Source organism: Rhineura floridana, chromosome 7 (assembly GCF_030035675.1).
Source record: "Rhineura floridana isolate rRhiFlo1 chromosome 7, rRhiFlo1.hap2, whole genome shotgun sequence".
NCBI classification, from domain to species: domain Eukaryota; kingdom Metazoa; phylum Chordata; class Lepidosauria; order Squamata; family Rhineuridae; genus Rhineura; species Rhineura floridana.
The window spans coordinates 77,190,992-77,208,727 of record NC_084486.1 but is presented as its reverse complement, the minus strand read 5'-3'; the positions used below and the strand labels follow the sequence as shown (position 1 = coordinate 77,208,727).

Sequence of the window (17,736 nt, the reverse complement as noted above, 5' to 3'; positions counted from 1 at the left end):
CTAGTAGTGTCTTTGACTCTACTTGATAACCATGTTGGCATCCTCTTGGCCGGTGGTATCTCTTCTGATCTATGATATACACTCCAGTTTTGCTCTTAATATTGTGTTTTTAAATAACTCCAAAATGCTTGGAGTCCTTCTTGACTCTGCCTTTCAACTTCCTTTTTACCAATCCCCTTGGTTTTGGGAAGTTTCCTCTTCTGAAGTCAAGTGACTGTGGTGGTTGCTATTCTGTTTTGTTTTTTATGGAATGAATTTGTTTCTTTGTTTTTAATTCTGTTGTCAAGTTGCAAATAAAATAAACAAACAAATAAACCATAGTTTCTCTATCTGTTCAGATTAGAACCTACAGGTTTCTAGATCCTGATTTATTTCTGAGTAAACCTGTGGGCCAGCAACAGGGAACCTCTGGTCCATGGGTCTAATTAGTCCCAGCAAGTGGCCCTATTTAGCCCACAAGGGGTATTTCCCCCTAAATCACACCCACCTGTGGGGCAGGTAGAAACACAGCTGTCAAGGAACAATAGGGAGCCTTAAAGGGCTCCTGATAGTTCCTTGGGAAGGGAGACTTTCTGACAGTGCCTATCAACTGATCAGCAGTGACAGCAAACCTGCAAAGATCAACTGTGCTAAGGAGTTCCCACATCAGATACTTTGTAGCACAGCTATTCCCAGCAGGCTTCCCGTAAGTGCTAATCAGCTAGTTTCTTCCACACTTTGAAGAAATCTGCTGGAATCAGTTGTCCAAAGTTGGCTTGCTGTATTCTGGCTGAGATTTGCACTTATGTCAAGCTGTAAGTACAAGTATTTCATTGCATCGTCAGCTTGAATTGAAGCCAATGATGCAGAAAATCTTCCTTTGTAGGTGCAGTTCAAGCCATGCCCTCAAAGGATTTTGTTTTGGAAGGGGAGCGGGGGAGTTATCCAACATCAATGTGATGTCAAGGGATTAACATTTGTCAAATGGGGTTGACAACAAGGGGTTGGAGAAGACAGAATCTGGGCCATTGGCCAAATCTTGTTTTCCATCCCTGATGTAGGCTATGCCCCTTTTTGGAGAAGATAGTGAATGCTTGCCTTCCTGATCTACATTTTTGTAAACTGATTTCTGTAAAATGTTTTTATGAAATGCTGTGCTTGGAAGACAATTGAGAAACTTCAGCAAGAACAGAATGCTGCCTATCTCTTGATAAAGTTTGGGAAGTAGGAACTAATCCAGTCTCTTCTGTGGAAACTGCATTGGTTACCAGTTTGATTTTGAGCCCAATTTAGGGTGCTGTTTCTTACCTTTAAAGCTTCCCTAGCCTGGGACCCACATACTTCTAAGTCAGTCTCTTCCCATGAGCCCAGATGCTACCTACACTGTGATCCTGTTCTACATGTTCACATATCACACTAAACCATGGTTATGTTCTTTGGCCGGAAGACTTGTCCAGCTAATAATCTTGTATTGTAGTTCTGTGCTGCTGTTTTGATTAATCCTTTGGAGAGGTAGGAAATAAGAGTTTTAAATGAATAAATATTTTCCATGAATGATGCATTATAAGTTGCTATACTGATGAAGAAAAAGCCTTTGAAATGTTAGAATTCACCGTTAGAGGAAGTGACTTTTATTTACAGTGTTACCAATAAGGAGATGCCAATATATGTATTAATTTTCCCATGGACTCCTAACAGGATTGGAGCCTTAACAAAACCACTGAGAAGGAATATAAGCCTGTTCAGTAGAACCCCGAAAACCTTTTAAAAAAACTCTTAAAGATATGAGTGCTCTCCTCCCCCCAATAGGCTAATTCGTCTATCTTCTCCATAAAAACATTGAAAGAAAACTTTCTGAGCCTCCATTCCTTTTGTATTTTTCAAGTTATTAGCCTGGTGGGGGAAACCCTTTAACTCAAAATGACTTTTCTGCAATTAAATTCAGCCTTGAGAATCAAGCTGACAGAATATATCACAATTATATAAAAAACCATGTTTAGAAAAAATGAAATAAAAAACACCTTTAGTTTGACTTAGATAGCGCTTCTCCGTAGAGAAATGTACGAATTCATAACACAGGGTTACACCATGCCAACATTAATTCTTGTAATTTGTCACTGTGAAGTATACTAGACATGAAGGACAAATGTTACTGTATAGACATAGTAGATTAGATGTGCCAAGTGTCTTAGTCATTGACCAAGCCGCAGGCACCTCAACAGAGTAGCAGTGGTTTGGCTGACAGTGGATCATCAGAAGCAGGAAAGAGACAAATCTATGACACTTGCCCACCTGCTCCCATGGAGCTGCTGCCTTCCATGGGCAGGGTGTGTGTGTGCTGAGAACATCAGAGGCAGAGTTGTGACTGGATCCAGCTGTAACTACCCATCCATCTTCTCTGGGTAGATAAAGGTGGATCAGCTGCAAATGGGAATGACCATGGTGAGGAGACACCAAAGGGAATTTTCCCTTTTGGGTTAGCCACTTGGAGAAAGTCCTGGGTAGTATCGGTATCTTTTCCTGTTAGTTTGGTTAGTGGGAGTGGTGGAACTCCTGCCTCCCCCATCCCCAGGTGAAAGGTCAGTGTGGAAGAAAAGACTCATGTGAAAGTCAGGGATATGAACTTGATGGTTCGAAGGAGGAGATCTTGGCCCAGACCTAGAAAGTGGCAGTAGTATGTAGTTGGGGCTTGATGCTCCTGTTACTCTGTTCCACTCCATTTTTTTAATCTTCCATTGCATGTTTAAGTTGTGACTTCCTGCATTGTATATTGCGCACTGGGACAGTTTTACAATCTATCTGGTTTGTGAGCTGATGGAGAAATATATGTCTGATGGAGGGGGCAGGTGGAGTTGCAGGGTGTTGCCAATACCAGATTGGTTGGAATCAAAGGAGTAAAGAGTGTAGACAGTTAGTTCCTATGGCTGTTTCCAGAGCCCCTTCCCGATTCCTTGAGTCTTAAGTACTATTATTGTTGTTGTTGTTGTTGTTATTGTTATTACATTTGTATACTGCCCCATAGCCGAAGCTTTCTGGGCAGTTCACAACAATTAAAAACAAGTATACATATTTAAAAACACATTTTTTAAAAAACAATTTAAAAACACATGCTGAAATGCCTGGGAGAAGAGGAAAATCTTGACCTGGTGCTGAAAAGATAACAGTTTTGGCACCAAGCAGACCTCTTCAGAAAGATCATTCCATAATTTGGGGGCCACCACTGAGAAGGCCCTCTCCCTTGGCCATCTATCTAACCCTGCTAATTGTTGGTACTGCTAGTGAATGCCTGGTCAGTCCAAAATAAAACATCACTCATTTACGACGTGGATGAGGGAGCTGACATGGTCTGCATAACTGAGATCAGCTGTGGAGGGGGCTGGGATGGACTGGATCTGACCTAGCTCTGTCCATTTTGGTACTCTGTGCAGCACCAATCCTGATTTGTGTGCTTGTATGTTGCAGTCATCCATCAAAAAATCCCTTTCTCTTACCATGTAACCAGCCCATTTGGAAGCTAGATAGGTAGGTAGGTAGGTAGGTAGGTATGTAGCTGGTTGTTTAGTAAGTAAGTATACCGCTTCACACTTGAAAAGAAGCCTCTAAGCAATTTACAGTGTTGGGGAAAAAATCAAACAAAATTACACATTTAAAACAATACAAAATGTCTAAAAGAAACCATCTTAAACAGTAACATGTTAATATTAACAATAGACATTATAAGAACCAAATTACATATTTAAGACAATACAAAACATTTTTTTAAAAAAATCTTAATGTTAATATAACCTTAATTAATATAACCTAAAATAACTAACATAATAAATCATAATCACTACTAACAGATTAAAACATAGATATACCAGGAAGACAAAACAAAGCAACTCACCAAACACATGTATCTGTACAGGTAGAAGCATCACTCCCACTTCTGTTGCGACCACTCCAGCTTAACACTCTCACCAAAAGGTGGGGCAACACTACACACTCCCCATCCCTGGAGCTCCCTCCTCTCACCAGGGAGCACCCACAATCATTCCACCCCCATACAACACCCATAACAATAGAGGGTAACACCATCCTTGAGGATAATGCACAAAGTGATCTGCAGTAGCACAAGTTGTATGTCCATGGAAGGGGATTTGAAGATGCATCGTGTTGCAACCATCCAGCAACTATACTTTTTTTCCCCCACCAGTAAGCTGGCACACTCCATTAATACCTTATAGGCCAGAATCTTGTGCTCAAGCTGTTCACCCCTGTCTGAGAGCCGCAGGACAAAAGCCCTTTTGCTGTCTCCCTTCAGCTTGCGCTCTTGTTAGGCACGAGTTTAAATAGGTACCTGGAGAGAGGGAAAATAGCCTTCAGTCAGGGTCCCAGCTGTACCTCCTTTCACTAACACACACACACTACCAGCTCTACCCTCCAGTACTTCTTGCCAGACACGAGTTTAAATAGGTACCTGGAGAGAAGGAAAAAAGAGGGTATGAGGGCTTGTACCTAGTATTTGGTCAGAGAGACAGACTTGGTGTTGGTGGACTACCCACTGGACTGCCCAACAACCTCCTTGATAGTGATGGTTTCTGGTGTGCGATTACAGAATCCAAGGCCTGTAGACCTGGTACTTCAATATCCATGCTGGGTCTGCCTTGGTTGGCCAGCTCAGGATTTCATGGTTACCATGACAACCATGGAGTCGTCTCAGTACATCATTGACCCAATGCATGTAATACCCCCAGTCTGGTGCTGGAATGGACTATGAGTGGTGCAGGGGGAGATTGCTACCCTGTAGTCATGAACAGCTGAATGACTCTAAGTCAGAATTCCTCCCCCCCCAAAAAAAAACCACACAAAGTTTTGTGAAGTTTGGGTTGATTGGTGAGGTTTGGGTTGATTATGACTAACTTCCTTGAAGAGGTGGGTTACTAATTAAGATGGCCTACCCCCAGAGTATCATGGAATGCTCTGGGAGATTTTCTGGTTGACATGGCTGGCACTCCTGTTGATGCCCTTGTCTCACTGTGGAATGGTGAGATGGGTAGAGCTCCTCAACTTCAGCCATGTGGAGCCCAGAAGCAATTAAATGGGTGGAAAACAGCAGGAGCCAGGGACAGGGTTAATGCCTCCTTATGGTGGTGAAGCCTGCTGCTTTGAAAGAAGCGGTGGTATGGGCCTTCTTGAAGAGACCTTTTAGGAACTTAGAAGGTTTCTTGTTAAGCTAAACAAACCTCCCATTTGCATTTTAAATACCTCCTCCTGCAATTTATCCTGTTGCAGGATATTATCCTCTTAACCTATCGCTTGCTCTAAGCCCCCAACTCCTCAACTCTTCATCTCTTTCAGCATTATCTCCACACACTCTTTGTTGGACTCCTGCTTTTTGCTCACAATCACCATGATTGCTCACACCCACCCAGCAGCATCTGAGCTCTCGATCTAACCCTCTTTTTATACTTGTCCTTTCTGGCCCACCCAACTGTGCAGCTGTTCCAACTGCTTCACAAGGCTGTCCCTGGATGGAGAGGTTTTAGATCATTACCTCCCAGTCACAAATATCCCCTTCAAGGGCAAGGTGATGAAGACATTTATCTGTAAGCATTCTTAGTTGAAAAAGATTATCAAGATCCATTTCTGTCTGGCTTAAGACTTGGGTACATCATTAAAATGTTGGGTGCTCTGACTGATAACGTTTTATAGGGGAGACATGGTGGGGAATGCTTGTTGATTCTTCTTGATCTCTCAGTGGCTCTGATAATAATAATAATAATAATAATAATAATAATAATAAATTTTATTTCTAGGCCGCCTATCTGGCTGCACAAGCGGCCACTCTAGGCGACGTACAAGATCAAGTAAAATACAACATACAAACTATAAAAACCCAAGAACTACAATATAAAACGAAACCGAACCCACCCATAGCTAAAACCAATAAAATTAGGCTACCCCAGGGATCTTGTAGGCCTGCCTGAATAGCCAGGTTTTCAAGGCTTGGCGAAAACTTGGCAGGGAGGGGGCATGGCGAAGATCATAAGGGAGAGTGTTCCAGAGGGTGGGGGCCACGATTGAAAATGCCCTTGTAACACCGGAGTGATGTGATCGCGGCGACGGCTGTTCGTAATCAAACGTGCCGCCGCATTCTGTACCAGCTGCAGTTTCCGGACCATTTTCAAGGGTAACCCAACGTAGAGCGCATTACAGTAGTCTAAGCGAGAGGAGACCAGGGCATGTACTACCCATGGGAGAAGATGGACAGGCAGATAGGGTCGCAGCCTCTGTATTAGATGTAATTGAAACCAAGCTGCCCGGCTCACTGCCAAAACCTGAGCCTCCATGGACAGCTGGGAATCAAGGATGACCCCGAGGCTGCGGACCTGGTCCTTCAGGGGCAATTTTACCCCATTGAGCACCAGGTCTAAAGCTCCTAATCTTTTCCTGTCTCCCACGAGCAGTACCTCGGTCTTGTCAGGGTTTAGCTTCAGCCTATTTCCTCCCATCCATTCACTTACTGACTCCAAGCACTTGGAAATGGTCTCCACAGCTAACTCTGGCGAGGACTTAAATGAGAGATAGAGCTGGGTGTCATCCGCATATTGGTGGCACCGCAGCCCAAATCTCCTGATGATGGCTCCCAGCGGCTTTACATAGATGTTGAATAGCATGGGGGCAAGGATAGAACCCTGTGGCACACCACAATTGAGAGGCCAAGGGTCCGAGACCTTATCCCCCAATGCCACCCGTTGATGTCTGTCTGAGAGATAGGAACGGATCTAGATAAGGCTAGATGATCATCTAGATGATCATCTAGATAAGGCTTCCCTTGGAGATGGTCCAAAAGCTGCAGCTGGTGCAGAATGTCGATGCCCATTTGTTCTCTGGGGCAGTGAGATGGGATCACACTCCACTAGTCCTGAAAGCCCTGAACCTAGCATAGGACCCATGCACTTGAAGGAGTGCCTTCCCCAGTAACAGCCAACCCAGACTTTGAGATCCCCAGGGGATGCCCTGCTCATGGAATATGGCCCAGGAGCTGCTACATGAACCATGGCCAGCACCTTAGCTATGAAACTTGATCACAATTGATATCTGATTGTCCACCACATTTTTCTTGTTCACACACCAGTTTAAAACCATTTTTTTCTGGCAACCTTTGAAATGTAATGGGCGTAACAGTATTTGTCTAACTTACTGCTTGCTAATATATTGTACTATATATTTTAGTTTGTATTGTAGTTTTAACTTTGTTTTAATGTTGTATTTTATAATAATAATAACTACAACAACAACAAATAATACTATTTAGCATAAATATGTTTAGGATAGACATAAATATTACTCTGTCCTAACTATATTGATCCAAGTGTTCATTGTCACTAAATCTGATCTGAATGTATTTTGAGCACTGTATGGAAAACAGATGTCTGAGATGTGAAATGAATTAGTAAGGTTAAAGAAGAAAGACAACATGAATTTGTCTTTAAGGTTTGTCTTCATATAGAGACCGAGTTAATAAAATGATTTATAAATGCATGCACCTAGCTGGTTGCTGTTTTATATATCTGCGTCTAAATGTATTTTTAATAATTTCAATTGCCACAGTTGCCACAAAGGAAATGTACCCCAGGCCGAGTAGTACACATCTGTAACCTTCCTGAAGGAAGCTGTACAGAGAATGATGTTATTAATCTTGGACTTCCCTTTGGAAAAGTCACTAATTATATCCTTATGAAATCTACCAATCAGGTATATTCTGTTCTTTACTGTTTGTAATAATAAAAGCATAAATATGGGAAGATAATGTTTGAGTGTTGAAAATAAATGGCATATTCTTAAAGTGTAGTAGTTATTGCGAAAGTGACTATGCGTAGTGAGTTCTTTGTCCTTTCAAAATAATTATTTGGGTTTTTTTAACAAAGCAAATTGAGTATACTTTAGTTCAGTTGTGTAGTTTATGTTATTGTATTTTCAGATTCCTAAATATTTTATAGGAACTTGATATTCCCCAAAGCACAATGCAGTGTTATGTGTTAAGAATTCTACTGTAAACTGAAATCTCGTCATATGTTAACAATTTTATTGCAAACTGAAACACAGGAATGCCATATAGGAAATTAGCGCACGTGACATTTTCTCAGTGGAGGAGAACATCCTCATATAGGTTTAGCTTTTCCTGCCTGCTCTTAAGTGTAAAATTAAGTTTTTTCTTGTGGAAAGAGCATAACAGTTTTCTGTATTCATAGAAGAGAGCAGGCTTTTGGAGCAACCCTGTAGTCAAATAACCAAAATGTGTGACATTTTGCAGTGGCCAGATTGATAACGGGGACTAGGCGCTCCGATCATATAACACCGATCCTGGCTCGCTTGCATTGGCTGCCTATATGTTTCCGGGCCAGGTTCAAAGTGCTGGTTTTGACCTATAAAGCCTTATACGGTGCGGGACCACAATACCTGGTGGAACGCGCCCCCGATATGAACCTTCCCGTACACTACGCTCTACATCGAAGACCCTCCTCCGGGTACCTACCCATAGGGAAGCTCGGAGGATGGTAACAAGAAAAAGGGCCTTCTCAGTGGTGGCCCCTGAATTATGGAACAATCTCCCGGATGAGGTACGCCTGGCGCCAACATTATCTTTTCGGCGCCAGGTTAAAACTTTCCTCTTTTCCCAGGCATTTTAGCATTTTAGTATGTGTTGAAAACTGTCTTGATTCTTCTGGGAATTTTTATATTTTTAAAGTTTTAAAAAGTTTAAATCTGTTTATATGTGACCTATTGTATTTTTGATGTTGACTGTTGTGCACCGCCCAGAGAGCTTCGGCTATGGGGCGGTATAGAAATTTAATAAAATAAATAAATAAATTTTATCACATAGTTCCAATACAAAGGACTTTGATGCCTGACATCCAGTGGCCCAAAGGTCACCTTCCTTCCTATTACACTTTAGTGCTGTAGACATTAAGAGTAGAAGTGAATTTTGTAGTTCCCCATTGGCCATGGAAGCCCTCTTCCGTCTAATTTTGTAAACCTAATAATGGAACTTCTGTGGTTTCTTCCAATAGAGAAGGACCTTCTGAGCCAGGACTATGTATTCAAATTGGCTGCACATCAGAGCCTGGAAACCAAGAGACAACCTTTAATGCCTTCTGCTGTAATGCAAGCTTAAAGCCAACTAGGCCCTTTCCTCCCAGATCAAGGAGCTTTTAGGTTTTCTTCATGGATAAGGGTGAGCATCACAATATGCTCAAGTGGCATCACTTGATAGCATCAGCTATCTCATCTATTTTAGGCTGGAGGAGTACAGTACACGTCACAGATGAAGTTTTTAGACAGAGGCTACTCTTCCTTCCATAGTTTCTCCCACCTGAGAAATGCATAGAATTCTAAAGGTGTTCATAAGACCTCCCCTGAACCCATCCGAAATCTGTCCTTCAAAGTGTAAATTTGGCCTGAAGGATCTCCAAGTGAGGAAAATGAGGCAGGATCATACTTCTTACAAATTCAGCCTTTATTCCTAAGGAGATCCCACTATTTCATAAGGCACAAGATTTCACTTTGCCATCCTTCTGCCCTAATACAGAGCACACTGAGGAAAACCCAAGATTTACTCTAGACATATGGAGGGTTCTCAGAGTTTACTTGAAGTGCACAGAGATAGAAATGCTGGTGAAGCTTGCCAGGCTTAGGTCCAGAAATGAGCTTTAGGGGCTCATAATGGTAGTTTCTAAACAGAGACATAAATCATGAGCTCCCAATTTTTTCCTCTAGCTTATCCCCTAGTCTTCAATTTCCTAGCTTGGCTTTTAATCCTGACAGTCCTCCTAGTCATCCAGGCTCCCCACTCTTCTCCATAACTCCATCAGTCCTTAGAAAGAGAAAATAATAGTGATCTTTTTTTCCTTCCCAGCACGTGCTGTGAGAGAGGGGGGCATGTGGGAACTTTGGGGGGAGGGATGGATGGAAGAGCCCTGGTTGGATACTAATATACTATGAATCTGCAGTTTTTATCAAATTTGTTTATTTTTTACAATATGATTTACAAGGAGAACTGTAAACTACTTCTGTATTATTACAGGCTTTTCTAGAAATGGCCTATACTGAGGCAGCTCAGGCTATGGTGCAGTACTACAAAGAGAAACCTGCAATGATAAATGATGACAAGCTGCTCATTAGAATGTCTAAAAGATACAAAGAACTTCAGCTGAAGGTAAATAAAATAGTTATCCTGTCTTTCTGTGAATGTTTATGTTAGTTGTTAAATGGCCTTCATCTCTATTATATTGTTTACAGATAAAACTTCGTAAGCTATTTTTTCCTATTTTGTCCTGTAACCATGTAATTATTGTTTTACCTGTGTGTACATTCATGAGTATGGGTCTCTTTTCTGCTTAGACACTAAAAGTATCAGACAAGCAAGATCACTGATTGCTCTCAGAGATTCTTGCCACCGTCATCATGTTCCACTTCTCTACAAAGTTTCAGCCAGCTAATTCTAGAGGCGTTATAAATTTCCTTCTTCATTTTTTTCCATCTAATAATTAGCAGCACTAGTCCTGCATAATAAACTCCTCCTGTGTCATCCGGATAGACTGTGTCAGCAAAACTTCATCTGTGGGGCTTTCTAGTGCATAATACATTTTCTAATGCCCTGACCTAACCATTCTCTCTAGATTGGCCTTTTTGAAGATAACCCCAAGGGCAAAATACAAGACTGGGTGAGGTAAACAAATTGAAACGTAATCCAGACAGGACTGAGACAATGATAAAGACTCCAGATGACATGAGGGGAGGTTGTTTGTCTATATTGGGTGGATCACAGTCCTTGTTAAAGTTCAGGTATTTATTTGCAGACACCGCTTTGCTTCCGAAACTCAGGTGGCAGTAATAGCCAGGAGTGCTGCATCTAGCTGGTTTGTCAGCTACAGTGTGGCTTGACCACTTGATATACATAGTCTGGTAAAATCTAAATTAGTCAAACTTAACCTTTGAATAGTGTTTGGAAATTTCAACTAATTCAGAATGTGGCAGCATGCAATTAATCAGTACTGGCTGCAGGGAATATATAGTAGTTATATCAAATGAATCCCACTGGCATTCTGTTATTTTCTGGGCCCAAATGAAAATGCTGGTTTGGACCTTTATAATGCTTAATAGTTTGGGTCCAGGGTATTTCAAAAAGCTTTTCCTCCCACTTGTACGTTTCCATGTTCTTAGCCAGTAGATAGGTATCAGTTAAAATTAATAATAAACGCAATAATACAACTACCATTAGAAAATACTCTACCTAGCAGACATATTTCCTGTATATTCTTTTTTTTTAAAGATTGATTAATTCATTATGTATTGTATTTAATTGAAAATCAATGAATAAACAGGTAAACCCTTCCCCTTATCCCTCCCTCTCCAATAGATTCTTGATTGCTCAATCTATTAACTGAATATTTGTCACATGGTCATCAGTTCACTATCTTAAAGTTTCATTTTTTTATTCATGCAATTTGACAATAAACATAGATATTATAAGGACACAATCATGGCCCTATGTTAAGGTTGATTTGACTGAATTGCATTCCACAATTATAATGAGATATCGGAGGGTGGGGAGCAGGTTCTATGGCTTATAGTTAGAAAATGGTTCAATGGATAGATTTGAAACTTGATTGTAGGAGAGGTAAGTTTGAGGATGGTCCATGCCAAATTTGGGATAGAAAGGATACGAAATGGCGTATTTTGAATGAGTAAAATGTTTGACAATATGCTTGACTGATGATGTGTGTTTTTTTCCCCATAGTCTTTGATAAGGTAGCTTGGGGAAAAAGATTTCTTCATTGGTACTGCATTGATTGGGAAATTGTTGTGATAGGTCAATAGGAATGTCTAGTAAATGCCATTATCTGTGAATTGGGAAAAATAGTTTTTATTAAAAAGGCATTTTTGTGGCTCATATTCGTCAGTGAGATTTCATAAGGATGTCCCACACACATGCTCAGTATGAACCCGTTGTTAGAGAAGGTTAAGTGGAGGGGGAGCTGAATGGAATTTTGGGTGGGTGGAGTGAGAATGAGTGTCAGGCAGAGAGAGGATCAGTTGGTTACTTGTAATGTGGAATGATAGCTTCAGTTGCATAGACTGCATATGTCTATTACAGTGAACAGACAAATCTGGAACTTAACATCCACCGCTCTGCTGCTTACAGCCATCCATTTCCAAGTTAGTGGTAAAGCTGGAACTAACCACAGGATAGGAAACCACAGGATAGCCATATCAATGACGGCACAATAATGTATCTTTTAAGGCCCTTGATAGCTGTAATTTCCTAGCAGTGTGGAGCTTGAGTGAATATGGAAGGCCTTTAGTACATGTTAAACGGAAAAGGTTTCTTGCTAATTGAATAATTATTTTCAGTTCAGTAGTTCCTCTTATTAAACTTTAAGAAACTGAATCATAGCATTCTACAAAATAGGTTCCAAAAAAATTGAAATGTACTGTTACATGTCAGTGCTTCTCTTTAAATAGACTGAAGTATAATGTTCATTTCCAGTCATTAATACATATATTTATATTTTGCTTAGAAACCAGGTAAGAATGTGGCAGCAATAATCCAGGACATCCATTCTCAGAGGGAGTGGGACATGTTGCGGGAGACAGACAGGTACATTACACAATATTAACAGTTGATGTCAAAAAGAAGCTGAAATTTCTGCATATAAGAGAGATGTCTTTGGATAATTTAAAAGGAAACCAACTTTTTGAAAAATATGCAGTTTCTGAAAGCTATCCAGGATATAATTTCAATTCTATTTCCATGCTAACCCATGTTCGTTGCATGCAGCTTCCAACAAAATCTACACAACTCAACTCACTGTCTGCTGTGGCAGAATTTTACATAATTAATTACATTATTCCACACTATTCACTTCAGTGCAAAGGGCATTCATTTCATTGCAAAGGAACTGAAATACAAATGGGGAAAAAGTCATGAATTATGTATCATTTGTGGACTGAAAACAACTGCAGCAAATGCCAATTGTATTCATTGGATTGATTTCTCTTTCAGTCATGAGATGGATAAGTGAATATTGATAGTTTCCACTCCCCTTTCTGTCAAAATTCTCTGACATCCCTAGCAGTTACTGCTTCCACTTTTATGATTTGAAATGTTATTTCTTCTCTTTGAGAGAGTTACAAATCGTTTGTCTGCTATAATAAGAAAATGGATTATGAAATACTGGCATTCTCTGTAATACCTGCAGAGTACAAACTACACGTTTCTGAAATTTACAAGAAAAATGCAAAATACACTGATACTCAGAAGTCTCAGTTTTTAAATAAAGCATTAATTCATTTTCCATTATTTCCTTTTTTTGTGACCTACACTTAAGACAGTAAACTGATGAATGAGCTCATTTCATCCCCTTAAATATTAGACAGGTGCTATCTCTGTTATCTTTTTGGTGCCTGTTGAAGACCTTCCTCTTTCAAAAAGCCTTTTAAGTTGAGACCTTATCCCAGTCTGCGTCTGTGTTGGAATTGCTTTTTATTATGTTTTTAAACCTTTTTTAAAAAAAACAGTATGTTTTTAACCTTTTTTTAAGATGTCTTGAAAGCGTTTTAAAAAAATGTTTTTCAAGATGCTTTGTTTTAATGTATTTTTATGTTTTAAAGTGTTTTTAGTGCTTTTGTTTGCCGCCCTGGGCACCTGCTGGGAGGAAGGGCGGGATATAAATCAAATAATAAATAAATAAATGATTTCCCTCCACATGTTTTACTTATAGGTAATGCATTATAGTAATTCTGTGGGGCTAGTCTATGTATAGCTGGATGGATATCCATTCAGTTGAAAATCACCAGAATTGTTTGGTTATTATGTACATGTCTGATTTTATTTTTGTAAGCCGTCCTGAGTGCCCTATTACAGGGTAGAAGGGCGGGATAGAAATATTTTAAATAAATAAATAAAATAAACTCTGTTTGCATTATTATCTTTACTATTGGCATATAATTCATTATTATTGTTGTTGCTATGTAGTAGCTGTACCATCTGTTCAAATTATCTGCCTGATCTTAGACAGGCATATGAGTATCTTTTTTCTGCTAACAGGAGTACAAATTAAGAAATCCTCCTTTTTGCACATGTACCTTTGACTGTACATATGTGTATATATAATGCAAAGCTGTTTAATTTACTATAAAAGCAGCTGTGATGCCTACCATAGTGACACAGTATACTTTTTAGAGGTAGAGGGGTAAACATGAAGACTGTTGTGGCACTTTAGGGGGAGATCCAAAACCCCTAACACCAGGCTGCGGGGGGGTTGGATTAAGCAGAGATTGTTCTCTGCTCACCTCTGCCAGCTGAGCCGGCCTCTCATTGGCCGCCACCAAACATGCATACCATTGGATTTCAGCAGAAAACCCTGAACCAGAGCCTCTGAGGGCAGGGTTAGGGGAGGGCTGAGACAGCCCAGGATTTACTGGATTCCAGGACAGTCCCAGAGCTCGTACTGGCTGACATTGGGTCAGATCCAAGCCTGATCACTGTGCCAGCCTGGAGCTGGTGTAGGGATTCATACTGATCTGCCTGCCACCCCTTTCACAACTGCCACTGTGAGTGGCCAGGCTATAGATGTAGCAGTGGCTCTGCCACTCTGCAAAACCCCACAGACAGAGGGTGAAGGTTTGGATTGCTAAAGATCATGCATGGTTTATTTAAGAAGAACTTTCTTGGTTTCTGTGATTGTATTTTATTGATGATTTTGATTTTTATTGAATGTTGTTGTGTTTTGTTATGGAATGAACTGCTTTGGTGTTTCTCTTTTGTGAGAAGTGGTATAAAATATTTTTAAAAAATACTTATAACTAACACCCAATTTTTTTTTTGTACTGCAGATATGGACCTGAAAGGCCTCGGTCTCGCAGCCCTATAAGCCGTTCACTTTCCCCAAGATCACACACTCCAAGCTTTACTTCCTGCAGCTCTCCTCATAGTCCATTGAGCACAAACTGGACAGATTGGGGAAATGGAAGAGAGCCATGGGATCAGTCTCCATATTCCCGAAGGGAGGAAGAAAGAGTAGTAATGCCCTGGCGAGAGAATGGGGAAGAGAAAAGAGATAGGAATGACACATTGGTGCATGAGAGAAAACATTATGTGCGCCACTTGGATAAACTAGACCTGGAAGACCGTGTTGAAGGAGCCAGAAGCCACAGAGAAAAATATTTAAGAGGGGGTTCACCCAATGCAAAAGGGGCTCATGGTTTGCCTGAATATAAGAGCAGAGAAGAAAACTGTTATAGGAAAACAACGAAGCAAAAATCTGATAAGTATCCAAAACATACACTGGATACAACTCCAAAGTGTAAAAGAAAGGAAGAGACAAGATTGAGAGATCACAAACATTCTTCTTACTATGAAGATCCAGCTAAGGAAGAAACATCAGAACAAAGACCCAACAAAGTGCCTGACAATATGAGGCAAAAGCAAAGTGATAAGGAAAAATTCAAGGATGCTGATAAAAAGCCAGAGGAAGAGGTACCTGGTGAGGCGGAAAGAGTTTATGCAAAGACAAGGAAAGGAACTGAGAATGAGGTAATAATGAGTAATTTAAGTTACTTTTGGGAATAAAAATATTATGATACATTTTAATTAAACAGTGCCCTCTTTATAAAAGAATTTTGATGATTTTGCAGAGTGAACATGCACAGAAGATTTAAACTAGACTCCCATCATCACCACTATTTCTCCTAGCTTATTTCTCCCAATCATCTTAAAGACTTTTTCCTGCGTGGCAGGCATACCACCCTAGTTTTTTTTACATGTAACTGTGGTGTTGGTAAGTCACCATTTTGTCATTCTACCAGGAAGTTCAGTGAGGGGGATTTATCTTACATTTATTTTTACATAGCATCATACCAAGTTTCCACTGACTTCTGCCAGTAGCAAATTCTCCAGAATGTGGAAGTTAATTCACTTGTTTTCTGCCATTTCAAGCTAGCAAATCCTAATATTAACTTGTATAAGTTTAAAAGTGCTGTAGAAAGATACATTCTTAACAGTGAAAGGACTTTAGCAACTTCTTGTCTGGATCTTCCAATAACTTCCATCCTCAAAATTGTTACCTTTCTTCTTGTGGTTGGGATCCAAAAACCCTTCAGAAAGGGGGACTTGCACAGCCCGGTGGGCAGGGTAGGGGGCATTCTTTAAATAACTAACTCCAATGTCACATGACAGGCTACTTTTCAAATCCCCCTCAGTTTCAAAATAGTTTGCTGTGCTACATAGTAGCTGCTGGCATAGGCATAAGGAATACATTTTGTAACTCTTTGAATCCTGGCCACAAAGTCTCTCTCTCAAATGTTCAGAAGCTGATAGTTCCTAAGTGAGTATTTCTGCACAAGGGAATGAGGAATTTTTTTTTAAATGCAACTGTTTAAAAAGTCTCCATATACTGCAGTATCATTCTGTTGCAGCCTTCTCAATGCCCTCCATATGTTTTATCTGTCCATTGGCCATGCTTTGGGTATTGTAATCCAAAACATCTGGAGGGAACCAAGTTGGGAACGGCTGTTAAATAGTGATCCAGAAATACTTTTTTTCAGTCAGTTGGCCTTCACAGTGATGATAGTATAGGTATTTAAACCAGAAATCTATATGTGACTGCCTCCATGAGAGAAGGTTTCTGTTTAAATTTATAACCAAGTGACAAGTAATATGAGAAGAGAGGCAAAACGTTTTTAGAGCAGTGAGTTGAATATAGAAGCACCGTCATTGATAAAATGGCGGTACTTCAGGCTTGCAGAAGAATCTGGTTTTGCCCATCACTGGTTGGACGGTGTCTCATCATTTTATCTGTAAACCTTCCCCCCACCAAATCTCCAGAATAGTTTTTTTTAAATCATTTGTGTTCATTTCTTGTTAATAAGACAACAATAAATTGACAGAAGTACATGCAGCTCTCAAATTAAAAAACAAAACAAATATAAAATAGTTAACTCACCTGATATATAGGGAAAGGGCAAGAGGTGAATCACCATTTGATTTGCTGGTATGTACATCCAACAATCAAACTGTGAATATAGTAGGAACAGGGCTCACATGATTAAGGGATGCACTGTAAGTTCACTTTTTATATTACATCTGTCTTCACCCATAGACAATCTCTGTCTTAGGTCGAAAAAAAGGATCCTAATACGGAGGACAGCCCCTTTCCAACAAATAAGCAGATGAAAGAAACAGAAGATTCTGTGGAAAGCTCAAGAAATGAGAAGGTGAGATTTGTATTTTAATGGGGCTTGATCTCTGTTGTAGAATTTGTTTGAAAATGTCCTGAGTCAGTTGTTGGCCAGACATTCAACTTGTGATCAAAATATGAAAAATACAAACAACAATAAAATCAGCTAGAAACACATATCCCAGAAGGTACATCTGGAGTGCAACACATTAACAAGCATAGCCTATAGTGTGGTGACTCAGGACACAGCCTTCTCAGTGGCAGCACCCCAACTGGGGAATTCCTTCCCTATGGGAAGTGCAACCATCTGCTATGCTGTCAAGTTTTAGATGTTAGCTAAAGACATTTTTGTTCATCCGGACTTTGAGGCCATAATTTTTGCCCTGGGACTTAACAGTATTATTGTTTTTATTTTTAAAAGTTTTAAATTATTGTGTACAGTTACTGTACTTGTTATTACATTGCTGAGTGTCCTGGGCTCGATCAAGAGAAAGGGTGGTATAATAATAATAGTACTTAATAGGGTTATGTT

The 17,736-nt window shown here is 40.1% G+C and overlaps 1 protein-coding gene across 2 annotated transcripts in view; it reads left to right on the top strand.

Moving 5' to 3' along the window:
* Positions 1-17,736, top strand: part of RBM20 (RNA binding motif protein 20) — a 199,120-nt gene that overhangs the window by 156,434 nt on the left and 24,950 nt on the right. For both annotated transcript variants that reach the window (XM_061636024.1, XM_061636023.1), the window contains exons 6-10: positions 7,576-7,719; positions 10,049-10,180; positions 12,546-12,625; positions 14,863-15,562; positions 17,143-17,241. In XM_061636024.1, the coding sequence (XP_061492008.1) occupies positions 7,576-7,719; positions 10,049-10,180; positions 12,546-12,625; positions 14,863-15,562; positions 17,143-17,241 (1,155 nt within the window). The remainder of the gene's footprint in view (positions 1-7,575; positions 7,720-10,048; positions 10,181-12,545; positions 12,626-14,862; positions 15,563-17,142; positions 17,242-17,736) is intronic.